The following is a 25,174-nucleotide window of genomic DNA, read 5'->3' as shown; positions in this document are numbered from 1 at the left end:
CAAATGAAAGATAAGGACATGAAAATACTGGGGTTTTTTTTTTCTTTTTTCTTCTTAAAGGTTTTTGCCTTTTAAATGTTTTTCTTTTTTCTTTTTTAATGTTTTGATGTACTGTTGTTGTTTTTTTTCTTCTTTTCTTTTTTTTATCTACTTTTGAAGTTTGTAACTTTTTATTGCTTGTTTTTCTCTTGTCTGTATTTGTTAAACCCTAATAAATATCTTTTAGACAAGAAATTATTTTCCATTGCTGGAGTAATGGTTGGTTTACTTTCAGTTCTTTCATCTCTTTAGTGGCAAGCAACAGGAAAATGGTTAGAGATTTTTCACGCAGAGGATTCCCTCATTTGTTTATAATTCTTATTGTCAACCATAAATCAGGCATTTTGCTCTACCTTAGACAGTTCAATGTCCACTTTTCCATTGTGTACTTCTTAATGACAGAATGTGGTACATACAAATTTTCAGACTGTAAATTTTCACTAGCAGGTAGAGGGGTCTCTCCAAGTTATATTTTTCCTTGTCCCAGAAGTGTTTAAAGAAGGGAGGGTGTGGGTCTTTCTACCTAGAGAAGGTATTTTTTGACTCCTCAGCTTGCCAGCTCATTCTAACTTCTGTCCGAGCCACCAGGCACAGACAGCATAAAAAGCCTCAATTAAAGCATTTGAGGTTGCTCACAAATCCCTTCTCTTTCTGAGTGATTAAAGGTCAGCCCATCTCTCTATTATCAATCACCACAAAATTATCTTCTGTCAGGGGTGAGCTAACAGACAGACAGCTGAACCGCAATTCTTCTCTCTTGAAGTCGCCACCTGGAACTGATTGTATGTGAGGCATATTATTATTCACAACAGTTTTGACCTGATTTTTTTTTTGGGGGGGGGGAATCAAAATGGAATAGCAAAATATATTTAAAGTGGATTTGAAAATTTTGTTCCTAGTGGTTGATTTCTATTCACTTTAGTTGCAGGAATGTGCGCAAAATGTGGAACCACAGCATGGTGAGAGAATTCGTACTTTCGGGCTTTACAGACAACCGAAGAGTTGAAATCTTGCTTTTTACCTTCATATTTAGCACGTACCTTTTGACAATGACGGGGAATGCTGCGATTGTTATAATCACTTGGCTGAATCGCCAGCTCAACACCCCGATGTATTTCTTCCTCCGACACTTTGCCTTCATGGAAATTGGATTCACCACCTCTATCATTCCTAAAACATTGGCCAGCATGGCCGCTGGCCAGAAAACCATCTCTCTACCTGGTTGCTTCACACAGACCTTTTTGTACTTTGCGTTTGGAGCCACAGAGTTCCTTCTTTTGGCAGTCATGTCCATTGACAGGTACATGGCCATATGCAAACCCCTTCACTACTCCACCATGATGAATGCTCGGGTCTGCAAACTGCTGGTGGTCTGCTCCTGGTTTGGGGGGTTGCTGTTTACTATGGTCCCAACAGCTGTGCTGTTTCAGATGCCCTATTGTGGCCCAAACACCATCAATCATTTTTTCTGTGACAGTGGACCACTGATGAAGCTTGCGTGTGCAAACACGAGCCTCCTGGAACTCAGATTTCTTCTCATCGCTGCACTCTGTCTCCTTGGGACCTTGACCGTAAACATTGTTTCCTACGTCAACATTGTCCTCACGATCCTGCACATCCCTTCGACCACTGGGAGGCAGAAAGCTTTCTCCACCTGCGCTTCTCACATCACCGTGGTCTCCATCACTTATGGTAGTTGCATTTTCATTTACATAAAACCAAAAGGTGTTGGTACTTTGGACTTCAGCAAAGGGGTGGCTGTTCTTAACACGATTGTGTCCCCTCTTCTGAATCAATTCATTTACTGCCTGAGAAATAGACAGGTCCAGGATGCGCTGAAAGCTGGATTTAGACAGTGTGTTGGGTTTCATTAGAAGCCAAGATGATTGCCATCAGCTGAAACCTTAAAATCAGATATTAACTGTGACAACACTGTGTTTGGAAAACATCAAACGTCAAACAAATTAGATCAAATTTGTTGTCAAAGAGCATAGAATGTTCACATCAGAGAGTATAGAATGTTCACATCACAGAGGAGTTTCAGCTATACATAAACAGGATACCAAGTGTTAAATGTCAGGTGCTATTCAGTAACCTAGACTGAGGTTGGGAGATTCGTTTAAGCATGGAGTCCACATTACATTCTGGGTACCTTACCAGTGGTTGGTGGAGCTGAATGGTGGGTAGGTGGAACAATCAATGAAAATGTTACCTTTGTGCAGGAGACTAGTTTCTACACTTACTCCCACATCTAAACACCTTTAAACATCCATATCCAGGCAAGCAAGAGGCATTATCAGAGTTCAAGTATACCTCCCAGGTAGGCAGATACACTCATGAAATGTGTGAAGCAGGGACAGTGAAGGATGTGGCCCAAGGAAAAGATCTGTGACTGGGGAGAGCCCTGGGGACAAGCTAGAGAGGCATGGAGGGCTACATCTGACCCTCAAATCTGAGTGCCCCCGACTTGTACAACTCCAGCCCTTAGCAAAGGCAAATCAAGCAGGATGATCAGAGCTGAGGAATAAACTTGCCCTTTAGTGGCAAACGCCTTAGAAATCATAGAATTGTAGAGCTTCAAGGGACCACGAGGGTCATCTAGTCCAACCCCCTGCAATGCAAGAATCTTTTGACGAATGTGGGGCTTGAATCCAGAACTCTGAGTTTCAGAGTCTTATGCTCTACTGATGATGAGATGTGCTTAGATCTGAGATTCTAATGGTTGGGTTTAATTAAGTAAGTAATCATTGTATATTTACATCTCACTTTTCCTCCAGGGAGCCCAAGGTGGCACACATGGTTTTCCTCTCTCCCATTTTGCCATCACAACAACCCTGTGAGGTAGGGTTAGGCTGAGAGCCAATGAATGGCTCAATATCACATAATGGGTTTCATGGTTGAGTGGAAATTTGAACCCTCATCTTCCAGGATTAAGTGAAACCATTTTAGTATGAACCCATGGCTGTCCTCCAAAAATATGAATCTTCATGAACCATTGATCAAGATGAGAACCCACAAATTGAATAGTGGGCTGGATATTTCAAAGCAGTGGTTGACATACTTCCATAGACTACAGGTGCCCTTGGCTCAGAGTATGTAACTCTGATCTGTAACCACAATTAAATTTCACTCATTTCCATTCTAACTGAGCAGGACAGGGGCATTTGGGAGACGTTAGCAGGGACCTCCAGGGTTGGGATGTCTGTTATTTTGTCCATCCTGTCAAATGTATGAATGTATATTTGGTGGGTGAGGATGATTTTCTATGTTGTGTTTCTGAGTTTTAGTCTGGTGCTATATAAGAGGACATCTGACTTGCCATTAGTACGTGTGAAAAGGATCTAAGGATCTTAGTAGACCACAAGTTTAATATGAGTCAACAATGTGATGCAGCAGCAAAAAAAAAGGTAATGCTATCCTAGGCTACAGCAACAGAAGTGTAGTGTCCTGATCAAGAGAAGTAATAGTAACACTCTGTCTTGCTTTGATCAGACCATGCCTGGAGTCCTGTGTCCAGTTCTGGGTGCCACAATTTAAGAAGGATTTTGACAAGCTGCAACATGTGCATAGGAGGGCAACTGATCCTGGGTCTGGAAACCAAGCCTTACGAGGAACAGTTGAAGGAGCTGGGTATATTTAGCCTAGAAAAGAGGAGAGTGAGAGGAGATATGATAGTCATCTTCCAATATCTTAAGGGCTGTCACATGGAAGACAGAGCAATATTGTGTGCCCCCTCCTCCAGCTCTGGAGGCTAGGACTCAAGCCATTGGCTTCAAGTTACAAGAAAGGAGATTCTGACTAAACAGCAGGAAGAACGTTCTGACAGTAAGAGCTGTTTGATAGCGGAATGGACTCCCTTTGAAGGTGGTGGACTCTCCTTTATTGGAGGTTTCTAAGCAGAGGCTGAACGGCATTCCTGCATTCCAAGGGGTAGGGCTAGATGCACCTTAGGGTCCTTCGAATTGTACATATTTTATGATTCTATGAAATTATAGACAGGTATCTTCAAGTTTGTTGTTCTAAACACACACACACACACACACACACACACACACACACACACACACTTAGAACTGCACTTGTAATGTCACACTGCATTTGTAGTGTTTGTACACTGAACATATAATATACTGGGCTGCGTACACAGCACTCACACAGACCCACATACAGACCCCCAAACCCACAGCCACACATGGAAGTTCTAATGACAATAGGAAAAGAACAGTGAACAAAACTGGAAATAAAATGCAAAGCTGCTGTCAAAATGTGGTGGAAAGGAGGTTAGGAAAATGCCACTATCTGACAGGACCATACCAGGAGTAAATCACACTGAGCAAGTTGGAGTTAACTCTTTATAAGCAAAAACAAGATCTGCACAGGAGTGTCAGGCCTACTGGGCACAGCAACTCATCTCTGGCAGGTCTTGCCCCATGAAGCAGTTGCTGGAGGTCCCCATCTCCTCACCTAAGTCTCCTCTTCTCCATTGTTTTACCCAAGCAACTTGAGACTATGCTGGCATGAAGCTAACTTCTCCTCTGCCCTCTTCATGCCTTTCCTGGATCTGGGAGACCAGTTGGGAGGGGAACTTGTTGCAGCAGGAGGGGGAGACACCTGTGCCTCTTCACCAGCCTGACTCATCTCTGCCTCTTGGCTTCCCTCTTCCCTTGTTTCTGCTTCTGTCACAGATTCCCCACATAGACCACAGAGGTAGGACTTCTTGCCTGTCCTTAATGTTCTTCTGCGGCAAGTGAGTTCATGTCTAGCAAGGTCTGAAGGCCACCAGAAGTTCTTTTCACATAGACCAAAGAAGTAGGAATTCTTGCCTGTCCTTAATGTTCTTCTGTGGTAAGCAAGTTCATGTCTTGCTTCTGACACCTCCTCCCAGTCTGCTGCCTCTTCTCCCTCTGACTACTCATCATCTTCCCACCACCAATCCCCTGGCTTGGAGCCTTCTTCCCTGTGTCCAACCAGTCCGTGACACTATCTAAGACACAAACAACAATGGGAGTGGCAGGGCTGCTGAGAGAGGGTTTGTGGCCTTGTTGGGGGGGGGAATGGGGTGGGGGCAGCAGCAGCAGATCAGCCAAAGACCTTTTCATAGGAGTTGTATTGACGTGCAAGAATGGGATGCAGGTGGCACTGTGGTCTAAACCACTGAGCCTCTTGGGCTTGCCAATCAGAAGGTCGGTGGTTCGAATCCCTGCAATGGGGTGAGCTCCCATTGTTCGGTCCCAGCTCCTGCCAACCTAGCAGTTCGAAAGCTTGCCAAAAAGTGCAAGTAGATAAATAGGTATCGCTCCAGCGGGAAGGTAAACGCCGTTTCCGTGCACTGTTCTGGTTTCAGTGTTCCGTTGTGTCAGAAGCGGCTTAGTCATGCTGGCCACATGACCTGGAAAACTGTCTGCGGACAAACGCCGGCTCCCTCGGCCTGTAAAGCGAGATGAGCTCCACAACCCCAAAGTCATCTGCTACTGGACTTAACTGTCCTTTACCTTTAAACGTTAAGGGTAACGGGACCCCTGACCATTAGGTCCAGTCGTGGCCGACTCTGGGATTGCGGCATTCATCTCGCTTTATTGGCCGAGGGAGCCAGTGTACAGCTTCTGGGTCATGTGGCCAGCATGACTCAGCCGCTTCTGGTGAACCAGAGCAGCACACGGAAATGCCGTTTACCTTCCCGCCAGAGCAGTACCTATTCATCTACTTGCACTTTGATGTGTTTTCGAACTGCTAGGTTGGCAGGAGCAGGAACCGAGCAACGGGCACTCACCCCATCATGGGGATTCGAACCACCGACCTTCTGATCAGCAAGTCCTAGGCTCTGTGAGTCTGATCAGCAAGTCCTAGGCACCACCCACGTCCCCTTTACCTTTACATTATTATTATTTCCACTATCATACACATCAACCACAAGGAGGCAGAAGACTTTTTCCACTTGTGCTTCTCACATCATCGTGATCTCAAACACTCAAAGCAGTTGCATTCCCAGTTATATAAAACCCAAAGGCACAGGTGAATTAGCATTTACCAAGAGGGTTTCTCTTCTTGACATGGTTTTGCCTCCCCTTCTGAACCCATTTGTTTACTGCCTGAGGAATAGACAGGGTGCCTTGTAATCTGGCTTTGGGTAGAGTGTTGGGTTTTGTAGCAACTCAAGGTGCTTGAGCTCAAACATCAGCTCAAACATCAAAAACATATGTCAACCTTGCAGCCATCTGAATAAACCTTGCCTTTCAGTAACGCAGGATTTCCTTCAAGGAAATCCTTCAAGTTAATGATGTCAAGTACTGAATATTCTGTGTTGATTGTCAAGAGCTATTCAGTGACAGAAGTCAGGGTTGAGGGACCATGAAACTCACCAGGTGCTCATGGGCCAGTCACTGCCTTTCATCCTACCTCACCTGACAGGCTTGTTGTGTGAAAAGTGAGGAAGACAAAACCACATGCACCACCTTTAGTTCCTTGGAAGAAAGGTGGGGGCAGATATATAAGAAGGGGGGGGGAGCACAATAGTTTCAAGTCATGACCCCAGGATAGTAACCAGCCACGTAGAAGCCCTATGCACCATGACTCTTCCATCGAAGCTTGCAGTAGTATGACAGTAGCCTCTTACATCAAATGTTCTGCAGTTTTTTTCTGCTCCTCTGGGAAGCAAAGCTCATGTCCCTGTTGTGGGAAAACAAACTAATATCTCTCATGCTAAATGCTGCCTCAGGAAAAAGAAGCTGCATTCTTGCTTAGGAGAGGTTGCAACCAAGAATCAAATAGCTCATGTTCTGTCTCCCTTAAAGAACAGAGTGGGTACCATTGCTTCTCATAGGGTGTTTCCCTTTTGCAAAGAAATGCATGTCCTAGATTGCAGAGTTTTATGTGGTAAAGAAGGGGGGGGGGACTTTCTAGAGACCACTGAGGCTACAGACATCACTGTCTGAGATATTGTATGCTTTGTTTTATTTTATTCCATTATTTTAACTGTGCTTTAAAATTGCATTCCAAATGATGTGCTATAAAATTACATCCTGTTTCAAAAATGGGAGAATTATATTAAAAGAATTTTTTGCCTTTTTCCGTCACAAATATGTTTATGTTCCTGTTTATGGAATATTAAATAAAATTCCTTTTTAATGTACCATTTTCTACTTGGGACCTGAATGTGAAGTATACAACACGCCTTATTATTCACAGCACTGTGGACTTGATTGCCAGAAAAGGAAAAACAACACTTGCTTAGTATAGTTTATAAAACATTGATACTAATGAATGATTTCTATTCACTTTAGTTGTAGGAATGTGCCCAAAATGAGGAACAGCACCACGGTGAGAGAATTCATACTTTGGGGCTTTACGGACAACCGGCAAGTTGAAATCTTGCTTTTCACCCTTCTGTTTCCCATGTATCTTTTGACAATAACAGGGAACACTGTGATTATTATAATCACTCGGGTGAGTCCCCAGCTCAACACCCCAATGTATTTCTTCCTTCGACACTTTGCAGTCCTGGAGATTGGATTCACCACCTCTGTCATTCCTAAGACATTGATCAACATGGCCATTGGACAGAAGACCATCTCTTTGCCTGCTTGCTTCACACAGTGCTCTCTGTATTTTGTCCTGGGTACCACAGAGTTCCTTCTGCTGACAGTTATGTCCATTGACAGGTATGTGGCCATCTGCAACCCTCTTCACTACCCAACCATCATGAATGATCACTTGTGCTCACTGCTGGTACTCTGCTCCTGGCTAGGGGGGTTGTCACTCATTATGGTTCCAATAGTTGTCCTTTTTCAGATGCCCTTTTGTGGTCCAAACACCATCAACCATTTTTTCTGTGATAGTGGGCCACTGATGAAACTTTCATGCGCAAACACGACTCTATTTGAACTCCTCAGTTTCCTCATTGCTTTGCTCTCTGTCCTTGGGACCTTGGCCATAACAATTGTGTCCTATATACGCATTGTCTCAACCATCATGCTCATCCCTTCAACCACAGGGAGGCAGAAGGCATTCTCTACTTGTGCTTCTCACATCATTGTGATCTCCATCACTTATGGCAGCTGCATTTTCATGTACATAAAACCAAAAGGCACTGGTACGTTAGACTTCAGCAAAGGGGTGGCTCTCCTGAACACTGTTGTGTCTCCCCTCCTGAATCCATTCATTTACTGCCTGAGGAACAGGCAGGTCCAGGATGCCTTGAGAGCTGGATTTAGACAGTGTGTTGGACTTCGCAAGTCCCCAAGGTGATTTGGAATAGGACCTACATCAGCTTGAACATGAATATCAGGCCTTTGGTTTGCCTCCCAGTAACACTGCAAGGATGGGACACCATCTATGGGTGAATACAGTGTGTGAAAAATGTCAAATAAATGCCAAATCAATTTTGGCATCAGAGATCATAAAGTTCTGAAATCAGCGGACTACCAGTTATACATTCTTTGGTGATCACTGGTAGCTGAGTAAGATTGTCTTCCATGAAGATGGTCTTAACGGTGTGTCCATAAGTGACTGCGGAAGTTGATTCTGGTTGTGAGAGTGTGAGAGTGGGGAAATGTATATTATATATTTACACACACACACGCACAGACACTATTATAAGGTTTAATTTTCATCCTCTGCACACAGCACCAGTGATCTGAGTTATTGATTACTTGGGCCAGATGTCAGACAGCAATGTTCAAGGCCATGTTAGGGAGGAATGTGTGTATGTGGTCTGGGAGGAAGAAAGCTCATCATCATCATCATCATCATCATCATCATCATCAATCTTTATTACGGTCCAGAGACCCAACAAATCGTTACAAAGCAATGCACAATTCAGACAGCCTACCTCCAGGTAAAACAAGCATTTTGTTCAGACTTAAAGATAGGGATCATTGGTTCTTGCAACCACCGATAAAAACTTTGCCACTGCTAATGCTCTAGCACTTGTCTGGTTTTCCAATAGGAACATGACATAGTGAGCCTCTGATTTTCCTGAGAAATGTACCAGCAAGGTACATCTGTTCAGCCCTGGCTTGCTCATATTTCACACAGCGCAGCAAAATATGTTTTATAGAATTGATGTCTTGGGCACATGAGCAAAGTCTGTCCTGGTAGGGAACTCCTCTCAACCTGCCATCCAACACTGCAGAAGGAAAAACGTTTAGTCTGGCTTTGGTGAATAACCTTCGGTAATTTGTTACTGTCAGGTTTTTAATGTAAGGTGTTAACTTAAAGATATTCCCATATTGTACTCCTACTGCCAGTGGACTACAGACTGCGTGTGATTGAGAATGGTTGGGGAAACTTTGCGAGTACCTGGAATTGGCAAAACTGACGGATATAATAAGGAGAAAATCCAAAACTATGGTTATGAAGCAATGGGAGTTCTTAAATGATTATTTACAAAACCAGGGCTCAGCTACAAAAATCTGGTTGTGTTTAGAATAATCTTGTGCGTAATATAAAAAATACAAAGTGAGACATTAAGGAAATCCAAAGGGAAAATATGAAGAAGAGAGGTTCTGACAAACGGATTATTAAAAACGCATGAGGTAAGTGGTGGAAGTCTTTTTTTAAAAAAAAACCAACAATTTATTTAAGGTAGATACAGACAAGATGAAATTATACAATTGAATATAAATATAGATGGGAAATGGCTATGTATTGTGAATACTTATCTACTTTTAAAAATGTTCACTTATGATCTTTTTCTTTTACTTCTTTATTCTTTCTTTGTTCTATTTTTCTTTTTCTGATATTTTATCTTTCATTTCACTGCTTTATTGTGAATAGCATTTTATAGAGGTATAAATAACTGTAAAATATGAAAAGAGACAAAATATTCTCTAATTCTTTTTCCTTGGTTAGATGTATTTTCTTTTTCTTTTGTATTTTCTTTTGTTGTGAATATGTATGTTTTCTAATTCGTACTTAATAAAAATATTATTAATAATAAAAAGAGATCGCAAGTCACTGTGTGTATTATCCCATAATCTTTGCTTTAACGTCTTTAGGGTGCCTTCATAACCCAGGTAATAAAGTTGGGGGGGTGACAGACCAATAGAGGTGGCTTTTCTAGCCATGGTTTTCTGCCATTTGCTGACAAACTCCTCATTGGCCAGATGTTGATACAAACCCTTCCCTAGTTCAAACACTGAAATCCTGAGCCAATGTTTTAGGGCAGCCCACCATGCTTTAGTTGAAATTGGGCATTCACCAGCTTCTAACAGAAGTATGGAGTTGGGGACACAGTTGGGTAACTGCAGCGGAGATCGTAGAAATTTTGCCAGAAAGCCATCTAGCTCAGGCAGACATTTGCAGCGTACGGGAGTTGGGAAATGGATTTTGTGTTGAAAACCCTTAAGGCTGCTGGAACATACTTGCCGCCCTTTGTGAAAAAGAATCTGAGTATGGCTAGCTTTGTGATCTCCACCTTTTGAAGGGAGGTTTGCCAATGGTGTTTTGAATGATGGAATGTGAGCTCTAGATAACTGAAGTTCAAGGTTATGGCCATCCAGTACCCATTTAACTCGGGAGAAGCTTCTTTCGAATCCTAAAATTTTAGATTTTTCATAATTAATGGATAAACCATTTCCAGAACAGTAATCTGAACAAATGCAACCAAATTTCATCAAACTATTTTAAAGATACAACTTCTGGGGAGCAATCATTGAGGAATGAAGGTCTCTTGTCAGCTCTTTACTGGCTGTAAATTATTGTAATTATTGTATAGTGTAAATTATTGTTCCATGGCAGCTGTCAAACGCAGTCAGGCATCAGATATGCAGAATAATTCTTTGACTGTAAATTACAGCTATGGTTTAAGGTGTGATATAGTGGTTAGAGTGCCCAGGGTTCAAATCACCTCTGCGCCATGATTCCTTGGAATAGTCAGTTCCCCGAAGAGTTGTTGTGAGGGAAAGGTTAGGACAGTGCTTTCCAAACTATGTGTCACAACATGTTAGTCTGTCGGCTACAGTATATACTGCAAGGGCTCCCTGCACTCCTCCCAGGACTGGAAAGGTGTTAGTTAACCTTCAGTTTGCTAGTAAAACTGAATTAAAAGGTAAAGGAACCCCTGACCATTAGGTCCAGTTGCAGATGACTCTGGGGTTGCGGTGTTCATCTCACTTTATTGGCTGAGGGAAGTACAGCTTCCGGGTCATGTGGCCAGCATGACTAAGCCGCTTCTGGCCAACCAGAGCAGTGCATGGAAATGCCGTTTACCTTCCCGCCAGAGCAGTACCTACTTATCTACTTGCACTTTGATGTGCTTTCGAACTATTAGGTTGGCAGGAGCAGGGACCGAGCAACGGGAGCTCACCCCGTCGTGGGGATTCGAACCGCCGACCTTGGTTTAACCCACAGCGCCACCTGCGTCCCTCAAAACTGAATTACTGTGTCACAAAATGATGCATGTCTTAAAAAGTGTGTCACCAACATGAAAAGCTCTGGGTTAGAACTATGTACACAGTTTCGAGCTCCTTGAAAGAAACATGAGAAAGAAATGTAATCAAAATAAAAATTCAGTGAATCTTCAGCGAAATATGCATAGAATATCCCAGCCAATATTCAACATCAAAATTCAAAGAAGAAAGAAGGCAGAGAGGAGCAAAGTGATTACAACTCTTGATCCCAAAATAGTAACCAGCCACTTAGAAGCCACATATACAGACTGTGAACTTCACAAACTAGTTTGTGGTAGTATGATATGAGCCTCTTGCACCAGATTTTTCTTTCTTTCTGCTCTTCTGGGAAGCAAAGCAAGGTTCTTGGTGTAGCATGAATAACTTGGCTTGGGGACAAGAAACTGCAGCAGTTCCATAGCCGAGCCCCATACACAAGTATTCTTCCAGGTTAGTTTGTTGTAGTGGGAATCAAAGCTCATGTCTCTGGTGTATCCTAATAAAGTGAGAGCTATTATCGCTCATGCTAAATGCTGGCTTAGGAACAATAAGCTGCACCATTGCCTATGACGAGTGGTTGCCTCTTTAAGCTTCAGAGAGTGAATAGCTCTCGTGCAGGCTGCGCAAGGACCCGAATGCGTAATGTTGCATGCCGTAGGATTCTTTATGTTAGCAAAGAGATGGATAAATACATGGCATAAAATTTGCAGAGCTTGTTGGTTTGTGATGTAAGGAAGTGGGAAAAAATATTTTAGAAAGAATGGAGTATATAGAAATCGCTGGCGGAGAAATTGTATGCTACATTGTATTTTCCTTTGTATGGTGGTTTTAATTTTGCTGGACTGACGCATTTTTAGTTGTTAGCCTCCACAAGACAGGAAAGGGAGGAGATACAATATCACAGTTTGGAGCTGGATCCAATAAAGCCATCCCATTAGCCTAAGCATTTCTGTCTCTGCACCAGGGTTTGTCTACTTGCTCTGTGCACCCTCCTGCTTTCCTAAATCTGTTCTGTGGGCTCCCCAATCCCTCTAGATCAGAATTGGACAGGTGCAGAGAGAGGAAATCCTGTTGTGCAGGCAGAAGTACTTCCACCATTGGGACAACTTGATTGGATACAATGTAGTGACAAAAATACACAATGCATGTGAAATACACCTCTTGATGTGTTTGGTGTGGTGAAAATATATTGTGAAATTGTGTGTCCTCTAATCCACCACTGTGCTCAGATTCATATATACTTTTCTTCAATGTGGAAAGCACTAGTCCAAAAGGATGAAGTCTGAAATTGTATATGTTTCTTTAAACTCAAGATACTTTCTCAGTCCTGGCTTAAAGGTACATGACTGGAGGCAGTAAGACTTCTGAATGCCAGTGGCTGAGAACCACATGAGGGGGAGAATGCTCTTGTGCTTGGATCCAGTTTGCGGGTTTTCCAGAGGTATCCAAGTGGTCACTGTGAGAACAGGATGCTGGACCAGAGGAGCCATCAGCCTTATTTAAGTATGAGGGCCACAATACATTTTGAGCAACTTTCTGAGGTCACATACCTATAGCTGGTGAGACCATAGACAAAAGTTTGTAGAACAATTAAAATAATTTATACCTTTGCATAGTAGGCTAGTCTCCACACACACACACATCTGGGGTTAGGGCAAATCCATGGGTTAGGGGGACTTCCGGAGGCGGCGCGACCGGTAATGGCTGCCTTCTCCGAGTAAGGAGAAGGGAGCTCCGCTGTAAACGGGTCGTCCGCTACGGCGAAGCGGAGACCCATTCAGGAAAACCACAGGTGGCAGAAGCCTGTGGTCTCGGGACCCGGCGGGCGCCAGAAGCAGCCCCCAAAACGTTGAAGGGACCCCGTAAGGGGCTCCGGATCGCGGAGGGGGTAGCGGCGCTGTGGGTCGTTGCGCAAACAGCGAAGTGAAGCCGCATTGCTGTTGCCGGTCAGCGCTGTCCTTTCTTCCTGCAACTTTTCTGAACTTTGGAAACTACAACCCGTGAGTAAATTTGGACATTGAAAACTTTCTGAAACTTTTGTCAACTTTCTGAAACTTTTTGAGAACTTTATGAAACTTTTAAAACTTTTTTAAAAAAAGTTGAAATCTGGCTGAAAACGGAGTGAGGATAAGCAGGAAGCCCATCTCCCGCTATACTGAACTTTAAGCAAAGAGCAGGAGGAGTGGAGACAAAAAGTTATGCGTTAACTAAATGCTGGCACCCTGTTAAAGCAGTTTTCTGAGTGAAAGACTTTGAGCTATTGACTTTTGCTGGTTATATTCGGGGTGCACTGATATCCTTCTTCTGTGGCACCAGTGGATTATAAAATAAATAAGAATCTCTGGTGCTGGAGCTGCCTGGATGAGCACCAGTTTGCAACTTTGGATACATTGAATTCAGATTTTGAAACATTCTGAGTTGGAACTGGATACTTTGAAACTGTTGCAGTCAAGGCACTGTAAGAAACACTGTTTTGCTTTAAGTTTTACTCTGCTAAAAATAATACATTGTGGAGGCGATAGACATGGATTTAAATTTATAAGTTTAACTTGGATTTGATCTTTTCCCTGAAGACGTATTAAGCTCCCTCTAGAGGATTTTGGACTTACAGCAGTGACTTTGTTTTACTTTCCCTTTCCCGGCCTCTGTTTGACTATTGCATCTGGGACTCTGCTTTCTCATGGGAACAACTTGGATTGACCTTGGATTACAGATAACTTTGGAATGAGTGGCGCAAGGAGAAGAGGAAGGACTAAACAAACAACTCTAACTATATCTGCAGCCTCACAGCGTAGATCTTCTGTGCCGGCCTTGCCTTCCACTTTGCCTCCAGACATAGAGGCGGCCTCCCTAATACAGGCAGGGGAGGGTGAGACAGAGGAGCTGCACCTGGGAGATATGGCTTCAGGGACAAGTAGCTCTGTCTTGGAGAAAATTTTGGAGAAACTGGAGGCTCTGGACAAGAAGGCTGATTTGCATACAGCTAAAATTGAACAGAACACAGAAAGCTTGAATAAGCTGACTGGACAAGTTGCACAGAATGCCCAGTCTATTGGAGAATTAAAGGAGGCTGTAGGTGAAAATCGTAAACTGGCTGAAGATACTAGTCAAAGATTGGAAGAACTTGAGAAAGAAGTAAGACCACTCAGCAAACAAGTTGGAGAACATCAGATTTACTTTTTGATGACAGAACTGCGAAACAGGGAGACCAACTTGAGGATACGGTCAATACCAGAGGTGGAAGAAGATAATTTTATTGAATTTCTAACTAAGGAATTTGCCAAGTTTTGGAAGTTAGAGGAAAAAGACTTTAAAATTGTATCTGCTTTCAGGCTTGGCAGAGTCAGAAGGACAGAGAAGCCCAGAGATTGTTTGATAACACTGAGATCAAAGGAGGAAAGGGACAAGATTTTGGGCCTGCACTACGAAAAGTCACTAGACATTTTGGGCAAGAGAATTGAAATCTACAAGGACATTCCTAAGCAGTTGCTGGACCTTAGATCTAACTACACGGAATTGGCAAGACTGTTGAGAAGCAACGCAATTATCTTCAGGTGGGAGTTTCCACAAGGATTATCCTTTACCTACAGAGGGAGAAAGATCAAAATCAAAACAGTGGAAGATAGAGACAAGTTTTTGGGAGCACACGGAGAAGACCTCCACAAAGGACTTGGATTGCCAGCGCCAGAACTTCCAGGGGAGCCCGCCCCCTCGGATCCTCAAGGACCGGAGAACAAGGTACCACCCCAGAAAGAATAACCAGATCTATCCAGGATGTCTCTGCAGCTTTTGAGTTGGAACATAAATGGCTGTAACAGTCCCGAAAAAAGGTCTAAAATTTTTCATATTCTAAAAAAGGAACAATTGGACATTATATGCTTACAAGAAACACATGTGATTAGGCTCCATAGAAAGGTGTTAATAAATAAAAGGCTTGGTCAAGAATTTATATCATCGGATACAGTTAAAAAGAGAGGTGTAGTGATCTATGCAAAAGAGAGCCTTTCACCAAAATTTCTCTTTAAAGATGAAAGTGGAAGAATCCTCGCAATAGAAGTACAGTATCAAGGAGAAAAAATTTTGATATTAGGAATTTATGCTCCAAATGAAGGAAAATCGGATTTTTATAAGAAGTTGCACGAGATCATGCTGGATTATCTGGATTACAACAACGTCATTATGATGGGGGACATGAACGGGGTCGTATCAACAAATATGGATAAGTCACAGAACCAGAACATTACTAAAGAGGGAAGACTACCTAAGACCTTTTTTGAAATGACTGACAATATGGACTGGGTTGACATCTGGAGAGTTAGAAACCCCCTGGGAAGAGAAGGAACATTCTTTTCTGAAGCTCAACTGACTTGGACACGAATCGACCAAATATGGATAACTAGAAGTCTGGCACCTAAGGTGAGGAAGGTGGAAATCTGCCCCAAAACATGCTCCGACCATAACGCCTTGAGAATGGATATGACATTGATCCCAATCGGCTCCTTTAGATGGAAGATGAATGATGGCCTGTTTAGAGATCAAAGAATTGTAAAGAAGGCCCAAAAAACCTTAAAGGACTATTTTGAGATTAATTTGAACACTACGGTGGAAAAAAGAACTATCTGGGATGCAAGTAAAGCTGTGATGAGAGGGTTCTTGATTCAACAGAATTCCTTAAAGAAAAGACTGCAAAATGAAAAGAAAGATAAAATTCTGGAAAGTATCAAAGAGTTGGAGAAGAAGTTAAGATCTAACCCGAAGTCCCAACCGATTCTGAGAGAAATTAAACTTTATCAGGCGCAATATTCCAAGCTGATAAATCAGGAAATAGAATGGAAGATTAAAACAATGAAACAAAAAACTTTTGAATCGGCAAATAAATGTGGGAAACTGCTAGCTTGGCAGTTGAAAAGGAGACAAAGATTAAATACAGTAACAAACTTAGAGGTTGAAGGAAGGAACATTCAGAACCCGGGAGAGATTAGAAAGTGCTTCCAGAGGTATTTTAAAAAGTTATATACTCAAGGGCCACAAGATGAAATAGAGATTACACAATTTTTGGAGAGAAATGGATTAGCAAAGCTGTCAGAAGAAAATAGAACAATTTTAAATGGCAAAATAACACGACAAGAGATTGAACAGGCCATCCTGAGTCTGAAACAGGGCAAATCACCAGGGCCAGATGGACTGACCTCTAACTACTACAAGACATTGAAGGATTATTTGATACAACCTTTGTTGGAGGTCAGTAATGAAATAATGGAGGGGAAGAAGGCGCCTGAATCGTGGAAAGAAGCATTTATCACATTGATTCCAAAGTCAGAAACTGAAAAGACACAACTCAAGAATTACCGTCCCATCTCCCTTTTAAATGTGGATTACAAAATATTTGCAGATGTTTTGGCACGAAGATTTAAGAAAGTTTTAAGTGAGATAATCCATAAAGACCAGGCAGGCTTTCTCCCGGGCAGACATATGTTTACTAACACAAGGAACATCATAGACATATTGGAACTTTTACAAACAAACATAAACACTAAAGCAGTTTTAATTTTTATAGACGCGGAGAAAGCCTTTGACAACATTTCTTGGAAATTTATGAAGGGGAATTTAAAAGAAATGGGAGTGGGACGGGGGTTTGAGAACGGGATTGAGGCAATATATTCAGAACAAAAGGCTAAACTGATAGTTAACAATGTGGTTACAGAAGAGTTTAAAATTGAAAAAGGTACACGACAAGGCTGCCCGATTTCCCCATTACTGTTTATTTCGGTTCTGGAAGTGCTCCTGAATATGATTAGGGGGGACCGGTTGGTGGAAGGGATTCAGGTCGGAGCGAAACAATATAAACTTAAAGCTTTTGCAGATGACCTAGTTCTGACATTACAGGAGCCGGAGTCTAGTTTGAAAAGAGTACTACAACTGATTCAAAACTTTGGTCGAGTGGCAGGATTTAAGTTAAATAAGCAAAAAACTAAAGTTTTGGGGAAAAACGTGACAGATATTGAGTTGGAACAGCTTCAGAAAGAGACAGAACTAAATGTGGTTAAAAAAGTTAAATACCTAGGGGTAAACATAACAGCAAAAAATCTGAGTTTATTTAAAGATAATTATGAAAAATGTTGGTCAGAGATTAAGAGAGACTTGGATAGTTGGTCAAGACTAAAACTTTCTTTGTTAGGCCGAATAGCTGCCATCAAGATGAATGTATTGCCAAAAATGTTATTTTTGTTTCAGACACTGCAGATTGTAGACAAGACAGAGTGCTTCCGGAAGTGGCAGAAAGATATTTCTAAATTTGTCTGGCAGGGCAAAAAGCCCAGAATCAAATTTAAAATATTAACAGATGCGAAAGAAAGAGGGGGCTTTGCCCTGCCAGATTTAAAGTTGTATTATGAAGCTGCAGCTTTCTGCTGGTTAAAAGATTGGTTACTTCTTGAAGATACGGATGTCTTGGATTTGGAAGGTTTTAATAATGCGTTTGGATGGCATGCATATTTATGGTATGATAAAGCTAAGATAAATAAGGCCTTCAAGAACCATATTGTCAGAAAATCAGTCTTTAATGTCTGGACAAAATATAAAGACTTACTGGAGAATAAAACTCCGAGGTGGCTGTCACCCCTGGAGGCTAAGGCTCGGAAAAGAGCCAATATGGAGGCCAACTGGCCAAAATATTGGGAGATAATAGAAAAGGATGGTGACAACTGGAAATTGCAGAGTTTAGAAAAGATGAGAGACAAAGTGCGAGACTGGTTACACTATGCTCAGATTAAAGAAGTGTTTAAAAATGATAAAAAGCTAGGATTCCAAGTGGAAAAGTCAAAGTTAGAAACTGAACTGTTAGAACCTAAGACTAAGGTACTTTCAAGAATGTATAACTTGCTGCTGAAATGGAACACACATGACGAAATGGTAAAATCAACAATGATAAAATGGGCGCAGGATATTGGGTATAATATTATGTTTGAAGATTGGGAAAGGTTGTGGACCTCTGGGCTGAACTTCACTGCATGTAATGCGTTGAAGGAAAATGTGATGAAAATGATGTATAGATGGTACATGACCCCTGTTAAACTGGCTAAAATATACCATTCGTCTGATAGCAAATGTTGGAAATGTAAGGAAAATGAAGGAACATTTTTTCACCTCTGGTGGACCTGCCCTAGAGTGAAGGCCTTTTGGGAGAAGATATATAATGAATTAAAAAAGGTGTTTAAATACACCTTCACTAAGAAATCAGAGGCCTTTCTCCTGGGTATTGTCGGCCAGAGTGTGTTAAAAGAGGACAGAACATTCTTTTTGTACGCAACAACAGCAGCAAGAATATTAATTGCCAAGAATTGGAAAACTCAGGAGCTACCCACTGTGGAAGAATGGCAGATGCAACTGATGGACTATATGCAATTAGCCGAGATGACCGGCAGAATTCGAGACCAGGGAGAAGAAAGGATGGAAGAAGACTGGAGGAAATTTAAGATTTATTTACAAAAATATTGTAATTTGGCTGAGTGCTGAATTGGATGCCAGTGCAGACAATTGTCTACCATTAAATTAGATTTAAGGTTGAATTATATGTCAAACCAAATTAAGATTATTAATTAAGATGAATTAAATGATAATTTGTTTGAAACTAATTTAATAATGATGTAAGTGTATGCGGGAGGTGTGGGGGAGTCCCATGTAACAATTGAGAGATGTTAAATGGACAATGATAAGTGCTTATCTAATATATGCTTTATTTGAAAACTTTAATAAATATATTATAAAAAAAAAAAATCCATGGGTTAGGGGGCGCAAATCCACGGGTTAGGGGGCGCAAATCCACGGGTTAGGGGGCGCAAATTACTTGCCTTGCCCCGGGTGCTGACAACCGACGCTACGCCACTGGAGATTACCAAGGCTGAAAACATGAGGCAAAATGTTTAATTAAATAAGTAATCATTATAATTATAGGCCATCTCTCCTGCAAGTAGCTCAAGATGACACACATGGTGCTTCTCCGCTCTCATTTTATCCTCACAAGAACCCAGTGAGTAGGGCTTTTTTTTTCAGCCTGAACTCGCAGGAACTTGGTTCTATCACCTCTCAGGTGGGTGCTATTGCCAGACTAAGAGGACAAGGGAGGCATTCATGGCGAGTTCCAACACCTCTTTTTCTAGCAAAATAGCACTGCCTGTGAGGTAGGTTAGGCTGAGAGTCAGTGATTGGCCTAAGGCCACCCAAGGCTTCAAGGCTGAGTAGAAATTTGAAGCCTCCTATCCTAGGTATTAATCTGCCTTTTTAAACATGAAACCATGCTGGTTCACTCAAAATCTGAATGGGAACCCTCAGGTAAAAATAATAATGAAATAGGCTAGACGTTTAGAAACAATTATTGTCCAACTCCCCTCAGTTATACCTGGCATGGTTCAGAATATCTGGACCTAATCCCTATTAAATTTATTTCCAGCCAAACCCTGTTTCCTGATCTTTTCCCCAACCTATGTAGCCCAGGCATTTCATTATCCCTTCCACCTGCCCATCAGAGTTCCTTTTAAGCCCACTCCCCAAATCTCTCCCTCTCCCTCCCAGCCCACCTCACAGGACTGAGAGAGACCCTTGTCTTGAAAGCCCCTGACTGAAATACCTTTTGCGTTTGTTCACATCAGTGCATGAAATCTGGAGACCTGATGGTCCCTGGAGAGGGGATTAACCCTGCTGAATTTCAGGCAGGTTGCTAGCCACCTAAACCATTTGTCCTCCAGGTTGTTGTTCTTTTAAAGTCTGTACTACACTGATGTTTTTAATATTGCACTGTATTGTGTACTGGCTGTGTTCAATGTTCTAGATGGTCTCATTGTGTCCACAAGACCTAGTGACACACATACGGAAGTACTAATAAAGAAAGGATCAGAAAACAGAACACAGCTATTAAAAAAATTGCAGTCCTAACCTAACAAAAAAAAAATGGCTGAAAATATTTTTTATTGAATTTTCCATAAAGTCCCATTTTATATTTGGAAGTATATAAAGCACATGGTACATATGATCATGAAGGGCATGGTGCATAAAAATATTTGCAGCACTGTTTAAAAGTAGCATTACTGCGCCTACACAATGTGTCTCTTGCTACCAAAATAGACAAGACAGGACAGATCATGGACAACCTCAATAACATCAGAGAGATGTACTGATTTGGATTTTCTGGACAAAGAATATGAGAAGCTGACGTCAGAACAGAGAGAGAGAGAGAGAGAGAGAGAGAGAGAGAGAGAGAGAGAGAGAGAGAGAGAGAGGAACAATTGTGGTTACAAGGTTCTAGAGGTTAAGCAAGGATGGGCATGAGTTGGCACCTGATCCAGAGATTGCCCTAGGTCAGTTCCAGCAAATCACCTTTCACATCTCCTAGCAATGGTACTGCTAAAACTTAATGGTGAAAGAAAACAAATAAAAGAATAAAGTTGAATAGAAACCCATATTTACAGTGGTTTATAAACACTGATTACTGACTCTGGATACCTCTTCTGTTTACTTCTAGGAACATGTTAACAATGAGGAACAGCACCATGGTCAGTGGATTCATACTTTGGGGTTTAACAGATAACTGACAAGTTGAAATATTGCTTTTTAGCCTCCTGCTGGGCATGTATCTTTTGACAATAATATGGAATATAGTGATTATTACAGTTACACTCGTGAATCACAGTCTGAACACCCCAATGTACTTCTTTCTGCGACACTTTGCAGTCTTGGAGATAGGGCTCACCAGCACCGTCCTCCCCAAAACTTTGGCCAACCTGGTCAATGGCCAACGAACTATCTCTCTACCTGGTTGTTTCATGCAGATGTATCTATACCTGGTTGTGGGAACCACAGAGTTTGCTCTGCTGGCGGTGATGTCCATTGACAGATATGTGGCTATCCGCAACCCTCTTCACTACTCAACCATAATGAATGGCCGAACCTGCTCATTGATGGTGCTCTGCTCTTGGGCTGGGGGATTTTTGCTTATCATGGCTCCAGCAATTACATTATTTCAAATGCCCTTTTGTGGTCCAAATGCCATGGACCATTTTTTCTGTGACATTGGGCCTCTGATTAAACTGGCATGCACAGATACAAGTCTTCTGGAACTCATGGTTCTCCTCACCGCTGCTCTTTCTCTCCTTGGGACCTTGACTATAAACATTGCATCCTATATCAATATTATTTCCACCATCATACACGTCCCATCTACAATAGGGAGGAAAAAGTCTTTCTCTACTTGTGCTTCTCACATCATGGTGATCTCCATCACTTACGGTAGTTGCATTTTCATGTACATAAAACCAAAAGGCACCAGTGAATTAGACTTCAGTAAAGGGGTGGCCCTTCTGAACACTGTCGTGTCTCCTCTCCTGAATCCATTCATTTACTGCCTGAGGAACAGACAGGTCCAGGATGCCCTGAGAGCTGGATTTAGACAGTGTGTTGGGTTTCATTAGAAGCCAAGATGATTGGGGAGAGCATCAGCCAAACATAACTTCTGATGTGAAAATACGTTTAACAACCAGCTTAAAGGTTAAGGCTCAAGAGACTAATTTTAACACCTGGGACCAGAAACGATGAAACAAATATCTTCGCATTAAGACTTTTTAAAGATGGACATTCCTTCCCACTTGGTGAAAAGCATGAAAGACTTCTCTCAGAGCCACTTTCCCCTGTTGCATCAGAATGAGCTTCCCTAGCCAGACTCTCCATTTGCAACTCACCCCAGGGAAACAAGGTAGCAGCTATATTAAAAAAAAGTCAAACACACACAAAGGCACAAGAAGCTTAGAATTTTATTTAAATGCCTTGCAGGATGGCAAGGGAAACCCATGTAAAACTTCAGCACAGCAGTACAACTAAAATTGATTATGTTAAACCTGTCAAAAGATCGCCTAATGTCTCCCAGTTTAAGGATGCCAGGATATATATTGAATCTTATTGGCAGGAAGGGTTAAGTTGACATGAGGCCAGTGCTGGATTTATGTATAAACTAAATGAGCTATAGCTTAGGGCCCCACTCTCTTTGGGCCCGCCAAATAAATAAATAAATAAATAATCACTATTAATATACTTCTTAATTGTATTTCAGTTCAACAATTACTTTGTTAAAATACGTATTTTGTTAAGTGCAAATGGTTTTAGATACATATTAGGTCCATAAATTACCATATACTATTCAACACAAAAAACAGCGACAATTTGTTGTTGACAAAGGACAGCTGGACATATAAAGGGCCCCATTACCTTTAGTAACTTAGGGCCTCATCAAACCTAAATCTGGCCCTGCAAGAGGCTGAATCAATCAGCTAGGAAATTCAAATGCTCCTCACATATCCCTTTGGTAATTAATCTTACAAATGTTCCTAGATGTGTTTCTTTGTAAAGTAGTGGGAGTTGATTGTTTTAGATATTAATATGTAAATAAAGCCAGGGAACTTCCCTGACAGCAGAAAACATATATACAGTGGTACCTCTGGTTAAGAACTTAATTCGCTCTGAAGGTCCATTCTTAACCTGAAACTGTTCTTAACATGAGGTACCACTTTAGCTAATGGGGCCTCCCACTGCCGCCATGCCGCCGCCATTTCTGTTCTCATCCTGAAGCAAAGTTCTTAACCCAAGGTACTATTTCTGGGTTAGTGGAGTCTGTAACCTGAAGCGTCTGTAATCTGAAGCATCTGTAACCCAAGGTACCATTGTATAAACCCTGTGTGTGTTCGTACCATGAATCTACCTTTCTTTCCTGTAAGATTGATCCTGTGGTACTGGTATTAAAGATTCTCTAATCTTCTGGGGTTTTTCCTTTGAAATTGTGTATGTCTTTTTATTTTTGGTAAATTCCCCACCTGGAAAATGGACCTTCGGAAGTGATTTTTTCCCCCTCATGACACTTCTCAACTATGATCTTATTCCACCCCACTTCCTAGCCCTGCAATCTTCAATATAGGCAACACATAAGTATTTTAGAACGGCTTTTGTAACATGCAAAATTAATCAAATTAGCCAATAATAGAAATGACTTGCCATATTTATTGTTTATTTCTTTGAAAAAATTTAAACCCACGATTCAGCCAATAAGATAGTCATTGCCCTCAGACTTACAGTCTAAAAGTTACAACACACAAACACTGAGAGGGAGAATGAGGAAAGGACAATCAGCCACTAGTTCTTAGATACAAAGTCCTTATAACTATCAGCTGGAATGGAAATAGTTTGGAAAGAGGAGGGGCCAAAAGTTGAATGTTTCTTGGCTGAGTCAATGGAGTGACCCTGCCCCCCTCCATCTGTTGTAGCCTTATGGAATGTCTGCTGCCAAGTGATAGTTGAGGGAGATGGAGAGCATTTCTCAGGAAAGCTGATGAAGTGGCTCTTCCTTCTATTACACATTGACTTATTATGCAGTAGACTTCAAAAAACTAAAACAACCATTTGTAAATTGAATGTTTGGAATAAAATTCTCAAAACATCTGGGTGTTAGAATTCCTGCTCCATGATTGCAGTCATGGGGTTTTTGTCTATCACATGACGGTGTATGTTTTGACTCCACAGAGTGGAAGTGACGGAGACAGGATGTTTGTGTTACTGCATTCCGTGAAGTGGGACTATTGTCCTTTGTCCCCCCCCCCCTTTGCTGTCTGATGCTAGAGAGAGAGGGAGCCATGTTGCAGTGCTCCGTGTGTGTTTATATGTACTTAAAATAAAGTAGATTAGCCAAAATGCTGAGTTGCTGAGCTCTGTTATGGAAGCTGTGAAGAATCTGCGGATCCCTAAGCGTGCCGATGTCTGTTGGCATCAGTCGCTGTGATGGTCAGGCAGAAGAAAGCCTTTGAAGCTCCCGAACGATCGACCAGGAGGGAGGGAACATGCCAGGGTCCTACTCGAGACTAGGACGAGCTCCTGACAATGGGAATGTTTTAAAAGTTCCTATGTTTCCTGGATGTAAGGAAAGTTTCAATATGTTTTTCAAACTCAGGAATGTAACAGGGAAAAAGAAGGAAGGAAAGAAGGATACACGGGTTCTAGTAGGCTATTGGGCAGAAGGAGGATGCTGTCTCCAATGTCTGAGTGTTGTCTCTTTCATCCTCCACTGAACAGCGATGGTTATTAGGGCTGGAATTAGGTTTGATGAGGCCCTAAGCTACTGAAGGTAATGGGTCCCTTTATATGTCCAGCTGTCCTTTGTCAACAACAAATTGTTGCTGTTTTTGTGTGTTGAATATATGCTATATGGTAATTTATGGACCTAATAGGTATCTATGTCCATGGAGTTTTCTTGGCAGGGATACTGGAGTGGCTTGCCGGTTCCTGCTCCAGGTGGATCACGTTTGGTCAAAACTCTCCACTATGACCTGTCCATCTTGGGTGGCCCTGCATGGCATAGCTCATAGCTTCTCTGAGTTATTCAAGCCCCTTCGCCACGGGAAGGCACTGATCAATGAAGGGCCAGCAAATTTGGAAAATATGCCAGCAAATTTGGAAAACTCAGCAGTGGCCAGAGGATTGGAGAAGATCAGTCTACATCCCAATCCCCAAGAAGGGCAGTCTCAAAGAATGCTCTAACTACCGCACAATTGCACTCATTTCACACACTAGCAAGGTTATGCTTAAAATTCTACAAGGCAGGCTTAAGCAGTATGTGGACCGAGAACTCCCAGAAGTGCAAGCTGGATTTCGAAGGGGCAGAGGAACCAGAGACCAAATTGCAAACATGCGCTGGATTATGGAGAAAGCTAGAGAGT

The 25,174-nt window shown here is 41.9% G+C and overlaps 3 protein-coding genes across 3 annotated transcripts; all 3 read left to right on the top strand.

Annotated features, from left to right (window-relative positions):
• Window positions 1-980: 980 nt before the first annotated feature.
• LOC310747296 (olfactory receptor 6C74-like) lies at window positions 981-1,913 on the top strand (the record flags this gene model as incomplete). The annotated part of the gene is made up of 1 exon (XM_083581650.1): window positions 981-1,913. One exon carries the CDS (start codon window positions 981-983, stop codon window positions 1,911-1,913), a length of 933 nt encoding a protein of 310 aa, XP_083437776.1.
• Window positions 1,914-7,338: 5,425 nt separating this feature from the next.
• Window positions 7,339-8,283, top strand: LOC310747295 (olfactory receptor 6E1-like; the record flags this gene model as incomplete). The annotated part of the gene is made up of 1 exon (XM_083581649.1): window positions 7,339-8,283. The coding sequence occupies one exon, from the start codon at window positions 7,339-7,341 to the stop codon at window positions 8,281-8,283; it is 945 nt and encodes a 314-aa protein (XP_083437775.1).
• An 11,437-nt stretch (window positions 8,284-19,720) lies between these two features.
• LOC310748703 (olfactory receptor 6C74-like) lies at window positions 19,721-21,889 on the top strand (the record flags this gene model as incomplete). Its single annotated transcript, XM_083584547.1, has 2 exons — window positions 19,721-19,757; window positions 21,018-21,889. 2 exons carry the CDS (start codon window positions 19,721-19,723, stop codon window positions 21,887-21,889), a joined length of 909 nt encoding a protein of 302 aa, XP_083440673.1.
• Between the last annotated feature and the right edge of the window lie 3,285 nt (window positions 21,890-25,174).

The sequence above is a fragment of the Podarcis filfolensis genome (assembly GCF_964270895.1).
Source record: "Podarcis filfolensis genome assembly, chromosome: 13".
Lineage (NCBI taxonomy): Eukaryota > Metazoa > Chordata > Lepidosauria > Squamata > Lacertidae > Podarcis > Podarcis filfolensis.
Note: the sequence above shows the minus strand (reverse complement) of the source record. Positions and strands in the feature narration are given on the sequence as shown.